The 18,564-nt window shown below is 42.6% G+C and overlaps 1 protein-coding gene across 1 annotated transcript in view; it reads left to right on the forward strand.

Annotated features, from left to right (window-relative positions):
• Nucleotides 1–13,139: 13,139 nt before the first annotated feature.
• TACR3 (tachykinin receptor 3) overlaps nt 13,140–18,564 on the forward strand; it is a 275,893-nt gene continuing 270,468 nt past the window's right edge. Inside the window, exon 1 of the mRNA XM_063458395.1 lies at nt 13,140–13,816. Within this exon, the coding sequence (XP_063314465.1) occupies nt 13,374–13,816 (443 nt within the window). The 5' untranslated portion in view covers nt 13,140–13,373. The remainder of the gene's footprint in view (nt 13,817–18,564) is intronic.

Genomic DNA, 18,564 nt, shown 5'->3' on the forward strand with positions numbered 1-18,564 from the left:
GGTAGTAATATGCCCGCTCTCCCTACCGGTTGCATACTGTGCTTTCCATATTTGTGTTACCCCTCTTCGCCACCTTGATTTGTCTAGTCTGACACCTGCCTGTTCTCATTCTTCCCCAAGGGGTCCAGTTCCCTGGATTCCCCATAGTCTCGTGGGGTCTCCTATGCCTGGTCTGATAAGTTCTTCGAGTCAGGCTGGTTCTGTATATTAGTTAGTCTCTGTCCCTGATCTCCCAAGACGCTTTTATGCCTTCCCACCTAGTGTTAGCATCCTCAAACTTTTGTGCGTTACCCTGATTTCTCCTGGCTGTGAGTTCATATTGGAGGTTGGTGGAAATTTGTCTTGTTAGGGCCAGTTTTGACGGAGCCATGTCTGTCTTCCATTCTCTGGCTATGAGCGTCAGTGTCGCTATTAGGGTGTGGAAGACCAGAATCGCATTGCCTCCCTGGACTTTGTCTATGTTCATGAATAGTAAGCACATTTCTGGTGTGATCCTGAAGTTACCCTCTGTTATTAAGCTAAGTATGCTTTCTACCATCTCCCAATAAGGTCGGAGTACCCCACAAGACCACCATATGTGGTACATTGTACCTTCTGACTCCCCGCACCTCCAGCACTTGGTTGATGTTCCCGGATATATTCTCGCCAGTCTCACTGGTACCATGTCCCATCTGTAATATATCTTACGCATTAACTCTAGGTGTGACGTACATGTAGTCCTTCCCTTATGAGCCATGGTCGCGTGCTTCCACTGGGTTGCATCAAAATGCTTCCCAATGTCCGCCTACCAGGCATCACTGAATCTGTCAAGGTGTACAGGGTCTCCTATATTAAGGAGTGTATAACATAGGGAGATCAAGCCCTTTCTCTACTTTGGTTTCAAACAGGTCCTCTCAAACTCCGTGAGTGTAGTCTCCCCCCCTCTGTTCGGTAGAGCTAGACCCCCTTGGTGAATGGGTCTATACAGGTATTTAGCAGCTATTCTCACTCTTTTGTGTGCCCACACGAATTTGGTGAGCATCGACTGTGTTTTGTTTAAGTATGAGGTTGGTAGGTCTATTTGCAGTGTTCGAAATAAGTATTGTAGTTTAGGGAGGATAGACATTTTAAATGCTGCCATCCGGCCCAGCCAGGAGAGGTATTTATCTCTCCATAAGGACAGACTGGCCTCCACCTCTTTTTGTAGGGCTTCATAATCGGCCTTGAATAGTCCTCCTATTGTCTTTGTTAACTTAATTCCCAGGAAGGAGATGCTGTCCACCCTCCAGTCCATTACAAACTTCTCCTGCAACACCTGTAATACGTCGTGAGGTATCCCAATTCCCATGGCCTGGGTTTTAGTCACGTTCAATTTGTAATATGAGCTGTCCCCATATTCCTTTATTACCGTCAGTAGGTGCGGCATTGAGATCAGTGGTTGCGTCAGGGTCAGGAGCACGTCGTCAGCAAAGAGATTGGCTTTGTATTCCCTGTCCCCAATGCGTACCCCGTGTATGGAGTCATGTTGCCTAATCCTTGACGCCAGCGGCTCTAGGGCCAGAACGTACAACAATGGGGACAGGGGACATCCCTGTCTCGTGCCATTGGAGATACTAAATGGGTTCGATAGAAATCCCGCGTTAAGTACCTGGGCTGTCGGGGCGCTGTACAGCGCTTTGACCGCTGCTCTAAATTCTCCCGGTATTCCAAATTTTGTCATGACTGCCTCTAGGAATTTCCAGTGCAAGCGGTCGAATGCCTTTTCGGCGTCTAGGGAGATGACCACCCCACCCTCTTTATGTATTCTGGGTAAGCTGTGCAGTATATTCAGCACTTTGCGCGTGTTATCCGCACCCTGTCTCCCTACCACAAACCCCACCTGATCCGAGTGGATTAAGTGTGGGAGAAGAGTGCCCAGTCTCAGCGCGAATAGCTTGGCGAAAATGTTCGCATCTGTGTTGAGCAGGGATATAGGTCTAAAATTTTGCGGGATGGTGGGGGGCTTCCCTGGCTTCTGTAACGTTATGATGTGGCCCAGTAGCGTGTCCTGTGGTAGTTTTTGCGCGGCTGTCGCCTCCGTGAATGTGTGCACTAGGTGTGGCATCAGTATATGGTGGAATTGTTTGTAGTAGGTGTTATCTAGCCCGTCCGGGCCCGGGGCTTTGCCTTTCGGCAGTTTTCTTATTATGGTGTGGATTTCTTCCTCTGTGATGGGTCTAATGAGATCAGTCGCCTGTTGGGTCGTGAGTTTCGGGAGGTCCATTGTGTCTAGATACTCATTTATGTGTTCCGTCGTGGGCTGAAATGTGGTATCATGTTTACGTATGTTGCATAAGTCGGCGTAGTAGTCGGCAAATTCATTGCATATGTCTGTAGGGATCATTTTCTTCTCTCCCATACGGGATACAAGAAAAGCAATTTTTTGGTTCGCCCTGCGTTCCTGCAGTCTCCTAGCTAGCAGTCTGCTGGCTTTGTTCCCTTGCGTGTATTGATTCATTTTTAGCCTCTGGAGCATATAACCTGTCTGTTCTATTGCCTTTTGGTGTAGCTGGTTTGTAACGGTGGCGATTTGTACTTTGAGCTCAGCAGAGGGGAGATTTGATTCTGTGTGTTTAATTGGTACAGTTCTCTCTTCCATTGTGTGATCTGAGCAGAGGATTTCCTGCGTAAGTATGACGCCCTCCTAATAAAGATTCCCCTGACTACGGATTTGTGTGCCGCCCATAATGTGCTCTGGGATATGTCTGGGATAGCATTCTCCGTAAAGTAATTAGTCAACGCTGTCTCTACCTCTTTCCTGAATGTCGGGTCAGTCAGTAAGGAGGCATTCAGCCTCCACGGGCTGCGGTGCTTATAGTCAAATTGATCCTTTACTGATAGCGTGATCGGTGCGTGGTCTGACCAGGTAATCTGTCCAATGTCACAGTCCGTGATTTGGTTGATTCCCTGTCCATGAATGAGAAAACCGTCTATCCTCGAGTACGTGTTATGTACTCGGGAGAAGTGTGTATACGCCCGTTCCGAGGTGTGGTATAGTCGCCAGGTATCATAGTAGTGGTGCAGTGAGAGGAGTTTCTGTAGCTTTTTACACTGTCTGTGGAGTATTTTATACCTTGGACTGTGTTGTGAGGTGTTAGTGTCGAGTCTAGCTTCTGTAGTATGTGTCGTAGGAATGTGCCTTGTAATGTGTTTGGTGAGTATAAATTGGTGATTGTATAGGTCGTATTGTTAATGATGCATTTCAGTATTATATACCTCCCATTGGTGTCCACCTCTGCGGAGAGCATGGTAAATGCTACCTGCTTAGAGATCAGTATAGATGTCCCTTTGGATTTTGTGGGGGACGTTGCGTGGAATTGGTGCGGGAAGTCAGAAATTGTCGGTGGGATATAATTGTCCGTCCTGTAATGAGTCTCTTGGAGACAGATAACGTCCGCATCTGTGCTCTTGAGTTCTCTATACATCTGGTGTCTCTTAACTGGTAGGTTTAACCCTTTTACATTTAGAGAAAATATTTTCTTGGGGGATTATACCCAGTGGATTTGGTAAGGGTCGTAGTAGGTATTAAGAACCCGTATGGGGGGTTCTCTCGTCCCAGCAGCCTCAAGTCGAGCGACCTACCCCTAGTTGAGGGCAGGGTTTGGGCATATCTCCCTCTCTGGGTTAGGGGTGTTTGGGTGGACAAGGGTACCTGTTCAGAGTTTGTGACTCCGTGGATTCGGCCAACTCTGTAGACTCTCTGTAGATACCGGGGAGGGGGTGTGGGTTTCTTGGTCCCAGCTAGACCGGGGTGGGGTGGGGGACACATAGATAACCGGGAAAACATATAATACAAATACAAATACAAAATACACTGGTGTGCCATTTTCGGCTTAGGTACTCCTGGTACCTGTGGGGGCAGAAGTGTTCACTTCCTCCCTGTGGGGTGCAGTCTCCGCATCTACCCACTACGTAGTTTGCTAAGTGGTCTGTTTGGGTTGGCGCACAGCCGGACAGCAGTGCCCTTTGTAGGGTGTAAGTAGGAATTGCATAATACATGTATAGTCGAAGTTGGTGTTGAATATATATAGAGGGGTATGTGTCTTTTTTTTTCTTTTTTCTTTTTTTTTTTCCCTTTTTTTTTGTTATTTTTTTTTAAAATTCCCTTAGAGGCCTGCCTTGTAAATCTGTGGCATAACATTTAACAGCGCAACATAACAATTAACAATTATACGATTATACGATACCCTCGGCAGACTCCATGGTCTAATTGTCAGGACCAGTCTCTTAACATACTCTTGTGATCTCTCGTAGATCTGTCGTAGTCGCCGTTTTGCCCTTTATGTCAGTCTCTTGGACTTTCTCCAGTCCTTGGAGGCATTGTGCGGTCTCTGTGGGCTTCATTGTCGATTTGGTTCGGATAGTCCCCATCTTTGTAGCAGTAGGGCTCCTTCTTCTGGCGTGGTGATAGCTGACACTTTTCCTCCTCTGGACACCAATAGTTTCACCGGGTATCCCCAGCGGTATGGCAGCTTGTGGAGCCGGAGCTGCTCTGTGATTTCTTTAAATTCTCTCCTTCTTCTCAACGTGAATGTTGATATGCCATGGTTTCTCAGTGTCCCCATGTCCCCCACTGGGAAAGCTGGGCTTGGCAGTTCGATGGTAACTGTCCATGAGCAGCAGGTCTATTGGCACGTCTGGCGCCAGCGTTTTCAGCAGGCTTGTTAAGTAGGCCGCAAGTTCTGTGGGTCCCACTTCCTCACTCACCCCACGAATCCGCAGGTTATTGCGGCGTGCTCTGTCCTCAATGTCTGCTAGCTTAGTCTCATCATATTGCTGCATTCGATTGTGCAGCCCTGCCATCTCCTCCTCCATTCCCCTATGTGCCTCATTCAGCTCTGCCACTTTAAGTTCAGTCCCAGCAGTTCTCACCTCCAGTTCTTTTAAGTCTTTGTGTAGTGCCCCAATTGTGGCTTTGAAGCTGTTTTCCAGCCTTGCAGACATCTGTTCCAGCATTGCCCGCATCATCTCTTGTGTGAGAGGAGCATCCGCTTCCATTTCAGCATGCTGCTGTTCTCCAGCCTCCTCGGCGCCATCTTGGGCTTCCCCCTGCAGCAAGGCCTGTCTCCCTTGGTGTGTTCGTGAGGTAAAGAAGGCACTTCGGTCTGCCTTTTCTGCCTGTCTCTTCCCCTTAGCTTGTGACATGATCGTTGGGGTATATGGGGCCCCGTTTTTCTGTGGCTATTTGCCAAATTTCTCCTTTGTGGGTGCCATCGGAGCGGAGCACTCAGCACATGCGTCCGCTCAGTACCGCCGCCAGGACACGCCCCCAGCTGACATGCCTCTTAATGCACCACAAGGCCTCCTGGAGTCGATTCAAACACGGCTGCATGTTCTCTTCCTAGAATTCTGGCGCAAGTTGCAAAAGAAAAGACGAGATGTAAGTCTGCCACGATACTTACCCTCCACAGCTAAGTATTCCCCATCTTGCACTAAGTAGCAGCACCGGCTCCCAAATAAATATGGGAAGAAGCCAAGGAAAATGTCCAGACTGCTAGCCTCAAACACCCAGGGCCGGATTAACATAGGGGCTGATGGAGCTGCAGCTCCAGGCCCAGGCCCATGGAATAGGCCCATTGATTTAAAAAAAAAAAAAAAAAAAAAATTTTTTTTTTTTACATTTTTTTTTCACACACACACACACACACACTACTCATAGGGATTCCACCTTTCTTTTATTTTATTGGCACAGACAGTATTTGAGGCTGCCTGGCTGGTGCCAATATTGCAGTGATTCTGGCAATACAAATGCTGGTATTTTTCTCAGTATAAACTCAGTATAAAAGAGATTACTCTGCAATACCAGCACTGGCCAGTAGGGGTCGCTGTATGTGGCGACAGGCAGGGATAGGAAGTTCCAGCATATCCCTCCCTGCCTATCTCTACTCACTGATCTGCAGGGGTGCAGCTACAGAGAGTCCAGACAGCAACACCCACCCTGCAGAGACAGCCTACAGCTCAGCGAAGTAAGGAATGGGGGGGAAGGCTGCAAGGAGACATACACTGAGGCACTAAGGGACACTGGGAGACATTATGGCAGACACTGAGACACTAAGGGACATTGGGAGACATTATGACACAGACACATGGGGACACAATGTCCCTAGTCTCACAGTGACCCCTAGTCTCCAGTGCCCCCAGTCTGCCAGTGTCTCACTGTCTCCATGTCTCCTAGTGCCTCCATGTCTCCCAGTGCCTCAAGTGTCTCAATGTCTCCAAGCTAGTGTCCCTAGTGTCTGTGGCCATGGTTTCTCAGTGTCCCCATGTCCCCCAGCCAGTGTCTCTAGTGTCTGTATCCCTGGTGTCTGCTTCCCCATGTCTTCAAGTGTCCCCTATTTTCCCAGTGTCCCCATGTGTCCCAGCCAGAGTCCCATAGTCTCCCAGTGTCACTGGTGTCTCTGTGTCCCTAGGTCTCCCCGTGTCCCCAGGTCTCCCCATCTTCCTAGTGTCCTTGTGACATGGGGACCCTCGGATACATGGGGACACAGGGAGACATAGGGCATTGAGACACTGTGATACATAGGATCACTGGGAGACCTGGGGACACGACACTAGGGGACACTGGGAGACATGGGGCAATGAGACACTGATACATAGGAACACTGAGACCTGGAGTAATCGACACATCAGGGCACTGAGTCATGAGGGCAATGGGAGACATGGGGGGCACTGGGAGGAATCCATCTATACAGCAGAATCAAACTAAGTCGTTTTTGGTCATTTTACAGCATTTTCTCTTATGTCACTCCTTGTGATTTACATCATGTGATGTCACCATACATATTTAATTATGCAAATTAGTAAGGCCGGTATGTTTTTCCAAGAAAGGTGGCAACCCTAACTACTTTTCACATACTCTTACTTAAGTATGGAAACTTAAGAGGGATGTATGGAAATAAAACTTGTGTGGACTGGCTGACAGTGAATATAGTTAAGGGACACTATAGTCACCAGAACAACTGCAGCTTATTGAATTTGTTCTGGTGAGTAGAATCATTACTGTCAGGCTTTTTGCTGTAAACACTGTCTTTTCAGAGAAAATGCAGTCTTTACATTACAGCCTAGTGATAACTTCACTGGCCCCTCCTCAGATGGCTGTTAGGGATCCTTCCTGGGTCATGGCTGCCTAAAATGCATCCAAACATTTGGTGTCTCCTCCCTCTGCATGCAGACACTGAACTTTCCTCATAGAGATTCATTAATTCATTTCATCTCTCTAAGGAGATGCTGATTGGCCAGGGCTGTGTTGGAATCATGCTGGCTCTGACCTGACTCTTTGTCAGTCTCAGCCAATCCTATGGGGAAGCACTGTGATTGGATCAGGCCACCACTTCTAATGACGTCAGCAGACTGCTTTTTTTCTGAGGCAAACAGCATGCAGAGTTACAGATTCAGGCTTGAATATAGTAAGATTTTGCTATATTTATGCAGGCATGATGGGCCCAGGGGGGCTAGATGGTGGTGTTAACACTAGGGTCATGAATTCCTGTTTGTGTTCCTGACCCTATAGTGATCCTTTAAGGTAATGCTGACTTTGGTCTCTCTAACACTATGGCATGTTCCCTTTCTTCTACACTCACTGCATACAGCTTTTCTCTGTCCCAGACTATATACCAGGAGCTTCTGCCTGCTAGTAAGAAGGTAAGGAGACAAGTGGACCAGCGAGTGCTAGGGGACAGTCCTTAGAAAGCGTTGAGCGAGCGCATCATTAGATGCATTTATGCCAAGCTCAGGGTGCTGTCTGCATAGTATGACCTTAGTTGGCCAGCTGCATGATTGGCAGGCAGCCTGACATGCATTCATGCCAGGCTGGCCTTCTAATTCTTTGTGCAGACATGTCCTCTTTTTGGGCATGTTTGCCCCTTTTGTCAGGTTACGTGATTTGTGTCAGTGGCACAGCCTTTTACCATGCCCATTGACTTCCTGCTTGACTGGACACTGCTGTTAGGGGTCATGGATTTACTTGAAAGATGAAAACATAAATTAGAGAGAGATTAGCCTAGGGTATGTGTTTTCTTATAGCTGCTTTTTTCTTTCTCTCCAGCACCATCTCCATCAGATACACGACGCTTGGGAGTGTTTTACTGTTTTTGGTCGATATGATTCTGTAATTAGGCCCGTCATAATTGTCAGCACCAGGCCCACTGGGCTCTTAATCTGGCCCTGCAAACACCCAGCTTGTTTCATCTGGATCCCACTACCACACTCCCTAGCTGAAGCTTACTCCACATCCAAGGACAGATTAACATTGCCTCTAATTCATGATCTCAACCTCCCAAAGCATAGCCCGTGATGCCAGAGGTGATTAGAGCAGAAGGAATTGCTTTTGTGCTCATAATATAGCCTGGGACCAGTAGAAGAGCTACTTGTGGCCTACTGGGCCTTGGTCTAGCTATGGGACTATCGTGATTAGCAAGGATATAGGATAAACCCCATATGAACCTTATGCTTACAGTGATCAACCCCCACCCTAATGTGCCCCCATTGTAGCAGGGATAGCAGTTCTCCCACCACAGTACCCTTGATAAAGGCAGCAGTTGGTTGCCGAAACGTTGGGGGTCTTGGGCCTCGTGTTTCTGTCCTAGGGCTGTGTGGAGCTTCTGTTGGTATTGTACTATTTGCTATTGTATTTGCCCTTGCTACTGTCATTTTGTTTTCTGATTTTTGTATTATTTGTGAGGTACTATTTATGTACATAATAAATTACATTTTTTACTCATAAGTGATTGTAGTGTGCATTCTGTAGTTCATGGATGTCCACCTATGCATAATGAAACGTTCGTATTTTGTTTAGCGAGTTCTGTAAAGCATGGCAACATATTGTAATCACACTGTCTAGTGATTCTTATTACTGAACAGGTCTTTTCATAGCTAAATATATGTGCCAGACCTCCTGACAGTTACCATCCTGCCTAGTTAGTCAACACTACTGACCAGATTAGAACATATCTCGCATCTAGACAGGTTAGTCTAACTTGGCCATAATATAAAATTGTTTACTTTTTTGTTTACCATGCCTTACAACTGTATTATCTTGAACAATGAATGAGGCGGAGAGGCTCATTTTCCTGTCCACCCGCATCTCCCACGCCTTCCCCCTCTGTCAGTCCCTACATTGGCTTCCAGTTAGATATAGGGCTCAATTTAAGATTCTAGTGCTTGCTTACAAGTCCCTACATAATGCTGCTCCAACTTACCTATCCTCCCTAATACATAAGTATGTCCCGTCAAGGCCCCTGCGCTCTGCCGAAGACCTACGTCTATCCTCTGTCCGTACTCCCACATCTGATGTTCGCCTCCAAGACTTTTCAGGGCTGCACCTTTTCTGTGGAACTCCCTTCCCTTCTTCGTTAGACTTTCACCCAGTCTCCACTCCTTCAAAAAAATCTTTGAAAACACACTTCTTCAAGAAAGTATATCATTTAAACTGTTAGCGGGTTTTCATTCATCCCTTGCCCGCCATGACTCCTCTCCTGAAACTCTCAAAAATAACCTAAGTTCTAAGTGAATACTTTTCTAGCAACCTATTTCATTAACACTGTAATGGATGACCTGGCACCCCGATTGGGTACCTCCATTGATGGATGCTCCTAGTGCTTCCTGAGGGCTCCAAGCACTCTAGCCGACATCATAACCACTGTAGACTCCTCCAGAGAGCAAGACAGGAACAAGCTCTTACAAGAGCTTAGTAGTGATTTAGCAAGGGAGTATGACAAGCATAGCAATCCCTTGTAGCAGATTCTCCCAATAAGAAACGGCACTCCAAATTGAGGGTGAAGTAGAACTGAAGCTTTTAATCAAACACTCTGCTTTTATGCCCATTCTACAACCATAGTACCGCCCACAGTGTTTTACAGGACAACCAATCAATACGTACAATACACTCAGACACTCCCACACAAAATCCTACCCCCTGCCTGTGATACAATTACCCTACACAATGGGTTAATGTAATTATCACAGGCAGAGAAATACAGTTTTTACACATTTACTATAACTTTAAAAATATACATTCAATCTTCATAAACATTACATATTATTATTCAGCACACTTTAATTATAAACATAGTAAACATTCAGCCAATTCCATCCAGTGGTTAAAAAGTTAGCTGGAAGTCCTTTTATGACCGACCGCATGCACATTTTCATGCCCAAAACAGTTCCATAGATTTGGGCTGTGCGGTCGGTCTAGTTCACACTGAAAAAATGAACATGCGTTCGAATTGCTGAATGGGACTTAGTCTCTGCAGCTGAAAATTCAGTGTAGGAGAAGGTAAGGGTCAGCGGTGTTCGTGGAACTGTGTAGCCGATTTCCGTTCCATGAATTTGGCTCCATACACCGCTGACCGCATTTGAATGAAAAAAGATGGCACCGCGGTGTGTTCGTTTGTGCGAATGGCGGCCCCCCAGCAGTCGCCAATTTACCTACAGCAGGCTCCCAGCCTGGGAGGTAAATTGCCAGCACGCTTCCAGTTCTGGGTGGTCTGCCTGTGTGGTGCTTGGTTCAGTAAGCCCCATTTGCTGAACCAAGTAGGAAAAGGGCACAAACAAAGTATATTATGGGGACAGGGGACACAGTCTTAAAGGGGCATTGTTCCCAAAAGTCACAGTATGTCCCCAGATGGTTCTTAAAGGGCCAGCAGCATAATAAAATACAATATGCCCAAATACTGTATTTAAAGGGCCAAATCTCCCAGGGGCCATAGTCAGCAGGCAGGAGGCGGGCAAACAGGCTTCTCCAATGCCCAGTGGCGAGGTTGGTTTCACCACAACCACTACTTATAACTTTTGTGTAATTATACCCCACTCCCTCTAGCATGTAAGCTCATTGAGCAGGCCCCTCAACCCCTCTGTTCCTGTGAGTCTATTTGTCTGGTTACAATTATGTGTCTGTTAGTCCACCCATTGTACAGCGCTATAGAATTTACTGACGCTATATAAATAAAAAAATAACAATTACAATGTTGATCTTGCAGATACTGTATGTCTCTTTCATGTACGGAAAATAAAGAATTTAAAAATAAAAGAATATGCACTGTCATATTTGTGTTGCTTATATCTTGGCTTACATTTGTATTATTTCCAAAATGTTTTCAATTTATGTATATCTCTCTAAATTTAGACGCTTTGATTCATTGCATGCATTTGTAAAAAAATAAAAGTTCTGTTTTAAAGTGCATTGTTAATATGTACAAACAATCATTGGAGGATCTATTAGGAGTTTTGTGGTAATTTGCCCTTCTGTTATAAGGATTAAGATAGCTTCAGTCTGGCACTATCTCACCGATTCAGCAAAGTGATACCTGAAGCCCATTGAACCCATTGAAGGACCGGACCACGTGAAGGTTCATTCACATGGCTGCAGGCTGTACAATGGACTTCACCAAGCGGGATTGCTTTCAGTCACAACAGCAGGATCCAAGACCTCTCTGTATTTCAGAATCTCTTAACCCCTTAAGGACACATGCCATGTGTGACATGTCATGATTCCCTTTTATTCCAGAAGTTTGGTCCTTAAGGGGTTAAACTGATCCTGATCACACAGGATCCCGGTGTGAATCATATATCTAAACACTAAACAGTGTGTTTTTCTCACTTCAGACACACTGAGCTCTGCACGATCGGATCTTTCCAACACATTGTGTCAGCTTGTATTCATTGTTCTCAATGTTTGGGAAATTGTTTTGAACAAACTATATTTTTGCAAACTTTTCCTAGGTGCTCACACCTTTTTGGATGGGTATATACTGCATTAAGTACATACAGTGCAGAATCGCTGCAATATACTGTGCTGGTCTCAGCAGCTCATTACCCTTCGGTTCTATACAAAGCTAGATTCCACGAACACAAAGCTTTGGGAGCTTGTGGGACCTAACTCCTTACATACAGATTAGAGAGAGAGGATACAATACTGTCTGAAATAGTTTGCTTTTGGAGTTTTACGTGAAACACCGTTTTGTTGTGGTGTGTGGTGTAGCAATTTATAGAATATATCCAGGTACATTAATGCAGCGTTGTGCCCTGTTTTGTTCTAGCAAGAGACAAATTAAACTGTTTGATTTATGGTCTAACAGCCTCAAGTCTTCATTACTTAGCTATTGCTTCAGTTTTCTATGTGCTGACTAATGTTATTCTATTTAACCTCACATCAGACCGAGACTGATTACTTGAGTTACTTTTTTTTGTTTTTACTTTTATAAGTAAAAGATTTTTTGATTGAATGCTTTTGTAGTGATATTATCACTTTATTTGATTTTTTTTTGTTATCTATCCACGATAAAAATAATAAATAAATATAATTGTCTTTGTAAATTAACACCTTTGTGTGCAAATTCTTTCTCTTATTATACACTGGTATTTATCTTAGCAGCCATGAAATTAACTACTTACACTTCCAGAAATCATTTTTTTTTTTTTTTTTTAAACTTGACTTTTAAGCAATAAAATTTCAAACAGGTTAGGTTAATAATGATATCAATATAATGATATTTTATGTAATACAATGGTGATAATGTCTTGATGATAACATATGGAAGAGAGAGTCTAAAACCACAAATATAAGTTTATCAATCTATGTTTGATCTGATTATTTGATATACATCCGTGGCAAAAAAAAAAAAAAACACTCTGCACAATGCATCCAAGAACTGCATGTGTATGTAAAAGCACAGCATGTCACTTGTACCCTTTGATGCCATTTGCTGTCTGTGCAGGCAGGCATGGGGACTGGATGCTTCAGAATGTCACACAGAACTGCGATTAGAACGTTCAGCACCATGGACACAGACATCACATCCATCCAGATCTACAGACTATAGACTCAGTTCCCCTAATAAAAACACACAAACAAGGTGAGATAAACAGGTTCCAATGCAGGAAATCAAGCTGTAGGGAGAGTAGTCAGTGCTTATTGGGATTAAAGCTGACACGATACCCTTCACAATACATCTAACTATTTATGTGGTAGTGGGAATGTAGAGGCACCCAGGGGGCTAGCTCCAAACCCCCACCTTTTCGTGATGTCACCGTAGTTTTCCTAGACATTGGATGATGAGGTTGTATAAAAGGCTCTTCACACCAGCTGTTTCTACAGTTACTCGATCACAGCTGGTAGAGACAAACTTATCCTGCAGTTCACATCTACACAGCCTTCAGTCTTGTGAGACTAGTTCCTTTATCCAGATCAGTCATTCAAGGGTTAAACTGCTATTCTGTAGAAAAGGAATGCTTTCAATTTGAGTTCACCGTTTTTTTGTTTTTTTTGTTTTTTCACACTGACATTCCTGCACTGAATTCTAAAGGCTCTGTGCAGTTTCCTGGCTCTGTGGTATTGTGTGGGGTCCAAGGAGAACAGGATGACCTCCATTCCAATCAACGTAACAAGTGAAGAAGGGGTGGGTTTATTTGCTCCACTTGGTGAAGGGATGTTATGGCCAAAGAACATAACGCAAAGTAATATAACTTCTCCAGTGGGTCATAAGTTCGTGCAACCACCCTGGCGTATAGCTCTCTGGTCTCTGGCTTATGGTTCCATGGTGGCAGTAGCAGTTTTTGGCAACATCATAGTCATCTGGATCATCTTGGCTCATAAAAGAATGAGAACGGTCACCAATTACTTCCTGGTCAGCTTGGCTTTTTCAGATGCTTCGATGGCTGCTTTCAATACTCTGGTTAATTTCATTTATGCCCTACACAACGAATGGTATTTCGGAGAAGCTTATTGTAGATTTCACAACTTCTTTCCCATCACTGCCATCTTTGCCAGTATCTATTCCATGTCAGCTATTGCTGTAGACAGGTGAGTCACAACATGCTAAACTCTGAAGCCAAAGCAAACTATGAGTCATGATGTCTTCCTGGTTTCACGTCGAATTCAATGCTAATTCAAGTTTAGTGGATTAATATTCCAGAGGTCACCTGTTTCTAGAGGCATGAGATGACCAGCAGGGTTTATTTGTAGCGCCTGCTTTTCAGAGATAACACATTGAATGATACACAGATGACTGTGTACTGCTTTTATAATCTATCTAGGGAACAAGATTCTTAAATGTTCATTATCAATACAGCTTTTAGCCCACCAAGGAGCAAGTCAATCATTTCTTATTGTGTTTAGATAATGTTTTATTTTAGAGCATTGTATTCCCTATTTCAGGATTAAGTATTTTGAATCCCAGCCATGTATGGCAATTTCGAGACAGTATTAGTAAATACAATTTTGCAACTTAATAAAATTCTGCACAAATATAAAAACGTGACTGATATTAGTGCAAATCTTATTAAATTATATATTTGCCATTAAGTCATTTTCCTATTTAGATATGCAATAACCTCAAGTATAATGGAATCAAGAAAAGGTTTAACAGCACAAGACACAGGCTTGTAGGAGTTACTTCTAACTAAATTAGCTAACATTTAATACAGTGCCCTATTAACCACTGTAATGCCTATTTTGGTATAATGAAAGTAGGAAAAGGGGTAACACTGTATTGTAAGAGTTAATTTGGTGTTAGGACAATGTAAATGGGGGCACAGTGGTTGCACAGCTGGGGTTACAGCTAGAGCTTGAACTGGAAGCAGGGAATGGATCAACAGATTATAATACATCTGTACTCTAGTTTGTATAATTTAATTTGGTATTTTAGCAAAGCCAAAGACAGGGGAAGGGTTAACCACACAGGAAAGATACTATAGGAGTTTAAGTGGAATTTTAGCATTGCTGAGCTCTTTGTAAAATGTTTAGTTTCTGACTGGTTAGACATTGCATTACATTTGAAACATGGGAAATAATGGATTTATCAAAGCGAAAAAGTGGTATTTTATGTGCAAAGTGTTAAATAATGAGAGACATTCAATTGGTTTCCATGGTGATTACTCCTTATTTAGCACTTTGCTCAATAATAACTCTTTTTGAGCTAATACATTTCAGAAAAAGGGAAATACAAAAAATAAGACACCGCTCACATGCGCCTAATAAAATACACTAAAATAAGTAATTACCTTGTATTGATCATGGATAAGTGGTGATACGTTTTAAGGCTGAGCAATTTTAATGACAACTATCACAGAGAAAAATGTAATCTATGAAAAAAATAGAATTATATATAATCATAGAATTCAGTAGGGACTGTTAGAACTTTCAGCAAAAACAATTTAACATATGTAACAGTATTAGTACTTTGATATTGTTATTTTTTTTTGAAAGGGACACTATAGTCACCAGAACAACTACAGGTTAATGTAGTGGTTCTGGTGTATGTAGCCTGTCCCTGCAGGCTTTTCAATGTAAGGCATTTACATTGGTGCCTATTATCACTTGTAGTGGTACTCACTTAGTCCACTTTGTATAGAAGTGCTGAATCTTCTCCACAGAGATGCATTGATTCAATGCATATACGAGGATATGCTGATTGGTGCAGCATGATGTTTTGCCATGCATGCACAATAGTCTTCCAATGCTTTACCATGGAAAAGCATTGGATTGGCTAAGATCATCAAGATTGATAATTTCAGCCATAAAAGTGGAACCAGGCAGTGCCAGCTGCGGCACGGACAGAAAAAGGTGGGAGGATAAGTGAGTAAAATCATATTTTCAGTGCTATTGGAGCAGGTCTAGCAACCTAAATAGCTACACTAGGACTATGTTTGTATTCCTGACACTTTAGTGTTGCTTTAAATGACAACTTACAGGGTTATTTGCTAAAGTTAGAATTAAAGGAGAATTCAAAGTAAATTTCAAAGTTAAGGTCAAAAGAGCCAAACAGGTTTTTTTTTCTAAGTCAATGCTTTCAATTTAGCTACTCTGACTTTAAAGGAACATTATAGCGTTAGGAACACAAGTCGAATACTATAGTGTTCCTGTCCTTAGTTTTGTTGATCTCCTTCCACTAATCAGTGATTAATGGGTTAAAAATATTTTTTTAACTTACCACTTTCCAGTACCGAGGCTCCCTCGGTGCTGGCTAGTCCTCCTCCCGTGATGGGGATAGTGGGAGCTAAGGTCCATCCGCTGTGAGTTCATGCGCTCATTCATGCTTTCCTGTAGGTAGCTTGAAAAATTGGGGCTCTGCAAATAGATTTCTGTGGTTAAGAATGTGCACATTTTCAAATGCTAACTTTAAAAAAAAAAAAAAACTGTAGTTTGGATTGTGAGATTATTTCAAGTACAAACTGAGTATACCAATAAGAAATGCACAGATACCACTGCAGTGAGTATTTATATACATTTAGGGTTCATTTACTAAAGACTGAGTTTAACATTGGTGGGTAAAATAGTTGATTTAGAGGTTGTTGTTTTTAACCTTTGGTTGTCTGTTTACTTCAAGTCACAGTTTAGAGCAGGGGTTCTCAGCCCAGTCCTCAAGGACCCCCTACTAGTCCAGGATTTAGGGATTACCTGGGTGTGTCTAAGGTGTTTAGAAAAAAAAAAAAAAAAAAAAACACAGACTCTAAGGTGTTTTTTTTTCTTTTTCTAAACACCTTAGATACACCCAGGTAATCCTTAAATCCTGGACTAGTAGGGGGTCCTTGAGGACTGGGTTGAGAACCCCTGGCTTAGAGGATATACCACACAAGGAATTAGTCACCGATTTTTGCATTTGCAGCCAAAACAATATTTTATCATAATTTGGACTAGATTAAATAAACATTCCTAGCACAATAACAAACACAGTGAAACGGTGCAGGAGTGCCAGTCTTAAGGATACATTTTAATCAGCTATATAACGAAAACCATTTGCTTTGTTTAACCTTTAGAGGAATTTTTAGGACATGGTAACTTTTCCTAGAAATCGAGATTACAATCAGTTGTAATGCAAAACACCTTGATATACTATGTAAACATGTCATTGCTGAATTTTAAAATGCCTGGGACTACATTTAAATATATAGATACACTTGAATATGTAAAACATGACACATTTGTCATGTATAAAAACAGCTCATGGCTAGTTGAACATGTTGACGAATGAAATCCACAACTGATATCAGTGAAAGTTGACTGTTTACCCATTAGCCGAGTACCTGTAATGCAAATTTATTTCCTATGACACAGAGGCAGTGGAAGGTTTTAGTAGGATGTACATAAAGCTTTTTATTCATACACTATTTATAAGTTATTATTATAAAAAAAAAGTGACTGTGCACACGAATATGTATGAAGGGTATGTGACCAAATATTACACTAGCAGTGGTCCTTAATTAGTGAGATAACACAGCATAATCTTATGTATAATTTAGACTTCAAACGTTTAAATGGTAATCTAGTATGTTCATGTTCATGTCAGTGATCTTGTTATTTGTATTTTAACATTTTCATTAAAAAATTTAAAGTACAACAAGGAAGTTAGCTTACACATTTATGCATTTATCATTAATTATGTGCAAAAGATTATGGTTATGGAGTGTGATATATAATGCAAACCGTCACGTCCAAATAAAGTCATGAATTAAAATCACAGAATTTACTCTATTTTTGTTTTAGATATTTACTAAAGGTAAATCTGGTAGACATCTGCTGATTTGCATTGAATGGATATGTCTTGTTCAGTATAACCCAGTTTCTTGTTTAAAATGAGCAATCCACACATACAAAAAAATACATGTAAACAGCTAAGCAGTCACATACTTAAAACATCTGCTAATCGAGACAATTGCAGGGGACTGGACGATGTGCTCAATCAGCAATGAGGAAACCACTATAAAAAATGAATGCATTCATTGGCGTCTTTATACCGCCATAAACCAATAAGTAGCTGGCGGTATGGCTGTTTTTAATTTTATTAGGTGTCAATTTCAAAGGGCACCAATTGAAATTATTCCCATGCAGCAAATGGTGTATATACATTGGTCAGCCACAACAGAAAAAAACACCATCTCAAAAATAGAAAGTCATGTGTGGTGTTCACAAAAGTGATGGAAGGACAATCGATGAACCAGCATTAGCAACATGAGTGCCCAAATTACATATGGAGAAAAGGCTAACCCATCTGGTGTGATCACGCAATATCAAATTGCAAAAAAAACCTTAAAACTTAGATGGGTGTCAGAACACACAGTGCATTGCAGTTTGCCGTTCATGGGGCTGGGTAAACGCAGACTGGTCAGAGTGCCTATGATGACCCCTGCCTACCACCAAAAGTGCATTCAATGGGGACCAGAGTGTCAGAATGAGACCATAACATTTGCCTGGTGTGATGAATCATGTTTTTTTAGGTGTGATGAATCATGCTTTCTTTTAGATCAGATGCATGGCTGGGTGCGTGTGCATTGTTTACTTGGGAAAGAGATTGCAGCAGGGTGCACTATGGTAAGAAGGTAGTGAAGGTAGTGATTTGCTCTGGGCAAGGTTCTGCTGGGAAATCTTGGGTCTAGGCATTCTTGTGGATGTTATTTTGACATGTACTACCTGTAATGAATGCACCCTACTCCAAGACTTGGTTCTGGTGGTGAAAGGGTTAAAGATTACTTTTTGTCTGCACTAGACCATAAATTATGTTTTAAAAAATCCCCTTAACACCATCCACACTTAATTATAATAACATAAAGAAT

Source organism: Pelobates fuscus, chromosome 6 (genome assembly GCF_036172605.1).
Source record: "Pelobates fuscus isolate aPelFus1 chromosome 6, aPelFus1.pri, whole genome shotgun sequence".
Classification (NCBI taxonomy): Eukaryota; Metazoa; Chordata; class Amphibia; order Anura; family Pelobatidae; genus Pelobates; species Pelobates fuscus.